General features: G+C 41.4%; 1 protein-coding gene across 1 annotated transcript; it reads right to left on the reverse strand.

The window, feature by feature from the left end:
* Positions 1–260: 260 nt before the first annotated feature.
* Positions 261–6655, reverse strand: LOC147441182 (polygalacturonase QRT3-like). Its single transcript, XM_086482873.1, has 4 exons — positions 6506–6655; positions 4592–4889; positions 4272–4511; positions 261–1825 (listed from the first exon to the last, which is right to left on the reverse strand). The coding sequence occupies exons 2-4, from the start codon at positions 4853–4855 to the stop codon at positions 743–745; spliced, it is 1587 nt and encodes a 528-aa protein (XP_086338999.1). The 5' UTR covers positions 4856–4889; positions 6506–6655; the 3' UTR covers positions 261–742.
* Between the last annotated feature and the right edge of the window lie 1852 nt (positions 6656–8507).

An 8507-nucleotide genomic window follows, 5' to 3' on the forward strand; every position in this document is an offset into this window, starting at 1 on the left:
CAAAAGTTGTTGCCGCACAAAGAGTAGGGATGAAGAATTCAATGGGCAAGACCGCATTCAAGTCATAGACTAACGATCAATGGTCTAGGTGACCATCAAAGGGGCAATAATATGTGACATATCTACACTAAAATGCAAGATGGCTTGATGTTCGAAGATATTGGTATAGTTGGGGAAGACAATGGAGGACCTTAATTGCTACCAATATCACAATGATTTCTCCATTGTCTCAAAAGAATTTATATTAGAATCATAATAAGCAAGAAACATCAAAATCTTGTATACCTTTTAAGAATGCGCGATCTGTAGTTGCCTACTAATAATCTAAGCCACTAATGTTCATAACATAGCAATATAATAACCAATTTAGGGTTTAGGGTTTAGAGGTAGTTTGAGCTACCACTTGAATAGTTGTTTTGTAATATCACTTTCGTATTGACACCTATATACTGTTACCTCTAAGAATCGAAACTAACATAATATGGCGGAAGGGGGAGCCCTTTACTCGTGTCGAAATCTGCGACATGAAGGCTAAACTCCAAAACTTAGAGAAGCCCCTGTGCACGCGATAAAGAGGGAGAGAGAAAGAGAGAGAGGTGGCGGCCGGTAGTACTAGTACCATCTATGTTTTGGGGCTCAAATGCTTCCAATGAAAAGTGATGGTTTAAAAGAGTGTTTGAACTGATTCTATGCTGGAAGGTATGTGCACTAAATTTCACCTTCAAAATTTAGAAAGTGAGATTTAAGCAACATACATAGTTTCACTTTCACTGTAGGTGCTTTGATCCACATTGAAAGAAACAATGGCATGAACAGGTATGTCGGAGGCGACCGTGATGCTAGTGGCTTTGACGGACTGAAGGGCATGGCTGGGGAAGACGCTACTGCTATCTGTTGCATTCTCATTAGATGCAAAGAACGAATATTGGACATGTGCAATGGAGGTAGGAAAAAGAAGAGTTTCTGACAGATCTGCTGTCCAATTGCTCCCAAACCCCGCAACAGACACACGTGCGCGTGTTGAGCGGAGCGCCATGCCAGTGGCCGAGTTATCGTCCACACAAGTTTGCTTGACATGAGAGAAGCTACCTTTCGTTTGCACAATAGGAACCCCATGGTTACCCCCAGAAAACATGTTATCAACTATGGAGAGGCCCACCACATCAGGGTTTCCAGTGGCTCTAAGAAGGACAAAGGCATCTCCCAAGAAGAAGCTGTTTGTGATGGTGATTTGCCTTGTTTCTTCGAGGACAATGCCGGTATAGTCCAAGTAGCAGCCAAGCATTCTGTTTTGGGCAGCCCCTTGTCTAATCATGATGCCGACGCCGCCCCAGCCAGTGGCCTTGTTGTAGCAATGCACTCCTGTGATGATGTTGGCTTGGCCAAGAATCTCAATAGCAGTTTGAGCAGAGAAGATGACAACGTCTGTGACTGCGTTATCGTTGGAATCAAGTAGTATGGCAGTGCCCGAGAAGCTCCTCTCCCCTGGGTCGCTTCCGGTCGTGATGTGCTGGCCGAGAAAGCTCGTCTGAATGAAAGTTTCATGGCCACCATGCACAGAAATGCCTGAAGAGGAGAAGTGGGTGATGTAGCAATTGGCTATGGTGGTGCGAATGGGATTGAGGAGAAGGATGCCTCCGGCGGTGAAGTTGGCATCAAGCATGAGGTTTTGTAGAGCTATGTTTTCAAAAGCTGGTTGGCCATGGCTGTTAGCTAGCTTGCCTCCTAGCCTCACCCATTCCTCTCTCAGCTGAGGTGATCCCAACTCAATAAGGAATCTGTCGCTTGGGAAGGAGCTGGTCGCTCTCAGAGTGCCTCCGCGTATCTGTCATCACCAGCAATCAGCCACTGCAATCAAGTGATGTTCACAACAAGGAGCACAAATTGAAGAAGACTTGAAGAATGTGGCTCTTTATAGCAGAGTCTTGTTGCATAGTGTGACTATTTAAATAAATTATTCTTCAATATGTAGTTTGCATACAACATCCCAACTCTGTTTTAGAGAGACCCACATAATTATATTCCTTTAATATTTTTTACAAAGGCATGTGTTGTTTTGAGAGGAGAGCACCTTGCTCAATTGCACAAGTAGGAACAAGATGAATAGTCACAAGTTGGGAGTGTGTGTGTGTGTATAATCCAAGTTAATGCACCTTCATAAACACTAAACAAGATAGAGAGAGTGTGTGTATATATATGGTCCCCCTTGTTAGTTCCTCTCTTAAAGACTCCAATGATTCCAACAGTAGTAAGTGAATACATCAAAGTTTGCCATGTGGCCCTATTCAGCAAGCTTAATCCAATGGTCTACAATTGCTCACAACAGGCTTAATCCGATGGTCTACGCTTGCTCGCAAGAGTTCTAAGAGTATACTAATTGGCCAAAAAAGGATATCTTGACTTGGAAAAAGTAGCCAGGCCCCAAAATTGCATCGACTACCAATGCAATTTGTGGGGATGACAACGGATCCTGCAATTAGATCCTACTCCTGACTCCTACATGGGTGTAGTACCATCAGGCAGATTATCTTTAAAATTGTGTCTACTATATATAGTGCTTAGCAACAGCTAGATATTCAGCGCGGGTATTTTAAGTTTCAGAAGACACATTCAGAACATGAGGCTTTTGCTATTCATGTTGGTGCAAGAGCACTGAGCTAATACTCACTTTTATGTGGATATTAAGAGCCACCACTTGGGAAACCCGCAGAGATAAATCGCACATTATGTAGTTTTGGAAATGGCATTTTGAGGACTAGTTGGAGGCAAAATACTTAGTCAAAAAGCTCCTTTTTAAGAAAATTGGGAGTGCCTCATTTTCAACTTGCACTCATTTCAAGAGTCTTAGCATCTTGATATTAGCATTCTTTTTTCCTTTCTTATGACTTTCATTGTTTTTACTGAAAGGTCAAGTTTTCATTTCCCATGTTTATAACATGGAAAGTTGAATATGCCTTTGAAAATATGCGCCCCAGTTGCTCTGGTATAAGACTTTGTCGGCATAGCTGTGCAAAGTCTTCTCTTTTGAAGCAGCAAGAAATCTTGCTATCAAAGCTTACATGCACATGCATGCAAGAACAAATGCTCGCACGCATGCACATAGGCAAGCATTGAGCACCATTATCAGTGCTCAAAAAAAACCTAGGCTTAGTGTAATCCCACCCACAAAATTTTTGAAATTTACCATAAATTTTAAATTTGAAGGTGAGAAACCTACAAAATTTCAGATAAATTTAGTGTGATCATCTTCAAATATAGTCAATTTAAAACAGTCTTTACTTCGGACACTGCCCTCTCTATCCACATGACACACCAGTCCACACATGCATACTGATGAGCGCAGAAAAATACGTTTTCAGATCATACTGATGTCGAGATTTTACTTTGAGAAAATTAAGTCAGATAAGATGACTTGTGACCTTTGGCAGTAGGTTTGCTTTTTGCCGGGCATTTTACCCATTTTGGGGCACAACGTGAGCTACCCTTCAAAAAATACGCTAAAATGCCATAAAATTTCTTAAAATCTTGGAAATTTGGAGGGAAAGTGTGCCCGTTGATAATCAAGCCTGGTTGACGATACTCCTTAAAATTTGTATTCAAGTTGATAACATGGAAATGACAATAAATGCAGGCCATGTTGCAAGACTAGCCCTTTGATAACGAAAATATAGGGGTTTTGGCTAGCGCACACACAAAAATTGGCTGTTGGCACACAAAGGATCACTAATATAAGTGTATTTTTCTCATTGGCTGATCGTTTTTACGCCTTGTGAGAAGCAGAGCAATGGTTAATCAATCTTTCCCTATGATAACATATTTAATCTTCATTGTTACCTTTGAATATGTATACTACCCCTGGTCTTAACTTTAAAAAATAATGTTTTATCTGCCTGTATGTTGATTGAAGCTCTAAAGTATTATTGCCTTCTTACATGCAGAATGTACAAATCATACAAATGATCTGAATTGTTCCTACAAAACGTCCATTTCTCATTACATCAAACCAACACGCAGAGCGCAAAATTTGTAGGCTATAAAATATTTCCCTGCAACCATTTTAGTCAAAAAGAGATGAACAAATTGTTTTGCATGCTGGTGGAGATAACATCGTCGTAGGAGTGCTTCCCTTCTATGTGCATGCCAAGCTCTCACACAGAAAAATGCAGGAGGATATTGAAAAATTGCATCCTTGTTCTGAGTTGTTAAAGAGTTCAAAAGTACATGAAAGAGAGACATAAAGAGCATATATACTTAAAAGAAATAACACTTACCACCACATTACCTCCTCCTTGGTCAGGCAAAGTGAGAGGCTTGCTAATGGCGTACTGCCCACCAGCAAGGTGCACCTCAACCCCACCCAAGTCTGCAACACCCGGCATCAGATTGTTTCTCGATGCCACCTCAAATGCTTGATTGATCGTCAGCTGCAGCTCGGCCGTGCTGTCGGAGTTCCCTGTCGGATCAGCCCCATTCGCTCCTGGGTTGAATATTAAAGTTCTGCTTCTCGATTCCTAATAGAAAAACAAGCTTGCTATTGACATAGCCAGAATGCAAGAATTTAATCAGCACTGATCTAAGCTTAATTGATTACCTCAGCATTTTGAAGATTCAACGTATCTTGCCACCAGCTTGACGCTAACGCTCTTGCGTTTTCCAGGTGACTTATTAATGAACCATGGCTCTTGTCGACAAAAGGATTTTGAAAGGCTGCAGAGCTATGACGTCGAGGACGATATGGTTCTTTATAAGAAAATCTGGCACAATCTGCAGTTATGCTAAGAGAGTAGTATAGCAAAAGAGTAGTGATATGTATATAGCCTCTCATTTTCTTGCAATGAATAGACTCGTTGCTCATCTACCCGATCAAATGCAAAGACTAGACAAAATTCCTGCAAAAACGTTCAGATAGTACACATTCAGAGCCTTGCAAAGTTAGAGAAATCTTAAGTTAAAGCCAAGTCTATAGGAAGTAGTTTTGGAGTCCTATTCTACATTGCAGCATGATGTGGGTTGGCAGAGGCAAACAACACCAATGGGCCTCAGCAAAAAGCATACGTACGACACATCACACACAGCAGGCAGACACAAATGTGCATTCAATGAAGATACGAAACATTATATATCCCACAATAGAACCTCCTAAATGTCCCCACTCACCCGATTGACCCCTCGCATACTTTATGAGAGCATGAGCATGCAATCTCCTGTGCATGCTGCAAGAGCTGTTTAAAGTAGAGCAAAGTCCTCAAAGTACTGGCCAGACCTGCCTCCATGAACCTCAATACATGTAAAACATGTAGGTATATTGAAAAACTTTGGCCGTTTGATGGTAAGCAATCGCGTATCTACAAGACCTAGGTTGAATAAAAGCATTTACGCTTCAATGCTAAATTGACAGATGCTGCCAAGAAAACCATGAATACGTCTTACCAATCATGCATTGCCAGCATTTAGAAGCCCAAAGAAAGATGCAAGAATCGTCTGGAGTGTACGGGAATCTTCAAGTGCAATTGGTTCTGTGCTTACCACAAGAGCTCTATCTGTGTAACTACACTAGTTCATTGAAACAGATAGCTTGCAAATTCTTTCATACCGCCTAGACTACCCTTGCCGCAGATAATTTCGCCTCTTCTTTCTCTGTCTGAGCAAGGTTTTTTTTATTAAAAAAAATAGTAATCACAACTCCTCGATTTCCTAGGATTGAGTTCACAGATCTACGTGTAGCTTCTAAGCCTCTGAATCAAACTTTGCTTCAAGCTAGAAAACAAAAAAACAGAAAGGGGGATTTTCCTTTTCAGTCATGTAAAGAAAAACCCATAACTAATATTCAAGTCTCCGATCAATGAAGCATATGCTTACATTGAGGAAATAGGAAATGCAAAAAGAAAAATTTCTTGAAATTACTGTTCCCTTTTTCAAAAAGCACCATACTTTGTATTGATTGTCAAGAAAACCAATGCAATGGTGACAAATGCCTGAAGTTACATCGCCCACCATCAAAACATTTACGGTCTTTTTCTAGTAAAGCTTCCAAGGTAGCCCTTCATGCCTCTCTTGAAACATGACATTGCCTCATTTTGTACCACTGTGGACGATAACGCAAAACATTTACACAAAAACGGCCTTTTTCTAGTAAAGTTTCCAAGGTAACCCTTCATGCCTCTCTTGAAACATGACATTGTCTGGTTTTGAACCACTAAGGGACGATGAATGCATTTCATATAATTGATCAAGTGTAGTAGCACATAGGTTTTATGCCAAAACACTCAAATGGTGATGAGTATGTGTCAGAGGAAAGCCGACAGACTTTCTTCAAAAATGCCCACATTGTCTAGCTCAGCAGGCCATCAATGATAAGCTTGAAAAGCAAAAAAACAAATTGACAAGAACAAAACAGGGGAAAAAAACTCAAAAACACAGACAGAAATGCCAATACCCGAAGGTACCATAAAATGTGCCAAAAGTAGAGACTGCAGACAAAACGCAAGTTAGAGAGCTTACTTGCCTTAATCAATCAATGGTGAGCTCCACAGAAAGTTGATGGTAGCTAAGGAGGGGCTGTGCATTCTGCAGAAAAGCAAACAAATGACACATCCATCTCTCTCTCTCTCTCTCTCTCTCTCTCTCTCTCACACACACACACACACACACAGAGGCAATCGCCCACATCGCCATTACTCACATTCTTTTTCTGTTGTTCATACCCAGAGGCGCGCAAGCAGCCACCCAACGCGCACTAAGAAGTGTGAACTTTATAAATTCAAACAGACCAACAAAAGGGCCACAAATGAAGGCTTGTCAACACTGAAAGCGGTCAAAAAACCCTCAAAGTGGGATTCACTTGCTAACTCTAGCTATGCTATCTAATAATAAGGAATCCACATTTATATACGATTTTCTTGATTTGAGTTCAAATTCAAGCCTATACAGGCGAGACGCCAAGCCCGTTTTGGCCAAAGTTATGTCCCTAGAGCCAAGTGAGATGAAGGGGAGCGGAAGAGAGAGAGAGAGAGAGAGAGCGAGAGAGCGCCGAAGGCCGCCGGCAGTACTCGTATACAATAGGTTGTTCAAAACACTTCGGTTGTCATTGGTTTGCAACATTCGCTAGTTTGGTCTATACAATGGAGTTAGGGCCACGACGTAACTGGAAGACACTGAGATAGCTCTAGAAAATCAATAGGAGATATATTATTGCAAGCTTGCAAGTTGGCCAAATGCAATGGCAACGATTATAGATCAGGCACATTCAAATTGGCTAGAACAAGTATCTTGTGGACATGCATATGTGAGTGTGGTGCAAATAGTGCAGAGAATGTGTATGTATATAGATGCAATGGATATACAAGGAAAATAGGAAGCTACGTACTAATAGCTTGGATGTTGGAGCCATTGCAACAATATCCATTCCTAAAATTGATTTTCAATGAGTTTGCTTGATTGCATGGTCACAAATGCATGGCAAAGCTAAGATTCTTGTATCCATGTCAAAATATAGAGGAAATACAGTGAATTGCAAGTGAACAAGGGCGCATGTTTGCATTGAGAAAATAGGGGCTAGAGAGTGCATGGATAGAGGAGGCATTGTAGATATGTGGCCACACTTGTTGATTCTCATGGAACGTACCAGTTTGCAATAGGATCCTTATAATATCACTATTTCTCAAAACTTGAAGGTACTGAATACCTCCTGATGCATGCAAACGTGACCCTCTTGTATTGAAGGAGAAGCAAACGTCCTTTAGCACTGGAGGAGTAGCATATCGTAACCCTTCACCACTGGAGGAGAAAACTTGTATATGAAGGAAGGGCACATTCCACACAATTTAGAATAATTGGTTGAGGACGGTGCCACCTCTCCTCATACTTATGTATGGTTTTTTCTTTTTTGTGGGGCGCAAGTATGTAAGCACATTGATCACAATCATTTCAACCCATGTCTATAGACTTAATATTGCTACGGACATCTACTAGCTTCTAATTTTCCATCCTTGCAAGATTTGGACGATGATGGATAACTTGCTTTGGGATCCATTTTCAACACAAAATACAATTACCCTTCCATTGTAGCATTTTCAATGGTGAATTGAAAATGTAACTTAAATAAAACCGTTTACTATGAAGTAATCATGGCACCCTAGGTCCCAAAAGAGTTGGTCTAACGGTAAGGCTTTGACCTCTCAATCTACAAGTTGTGGGTTCAAATCCCCCATTGGGTCACCTCTAGAGGGACACCTTGTGCTCACCTAGTGTTCATGTTTCTAGGGCTCTTGCCCTTGGACACTCGAGTGCATCCTCTTCCCGGGGTGGGTCACCCAAGGAGGAGGTTCCTAGCTGGTTGCTATGAGTTCTCTCCATCGTTCCTAGCATGTGGTGCATCAATTAGGTGGCCATGGTGATGCCTATGCGTGGCTCTTGCCTGATGGTACGCGACCCTTGCCCGACCATGTTTCATGGATAATATTTGGAAGGGATAAGCACATCCCCTTGTGGGCCCTCTGGTGCATTAA

The sequence above is a fragment of the Adiantum capillus-veneris genome, chromosome 15 (assembly GCF_014529385.1).
Source record: "Adiantum capillus-veneris isolate H3 chromosome 15, ASM1452938v2, whole genome shotgun sequence".
Taxonomy (NCBI): Eukaryota; Viridiplantae; Streptophyta; class Polypodiopsida; order Polypodiales; family Pteridaceae; genus Adiantum; species Adiantum capillus-veneris.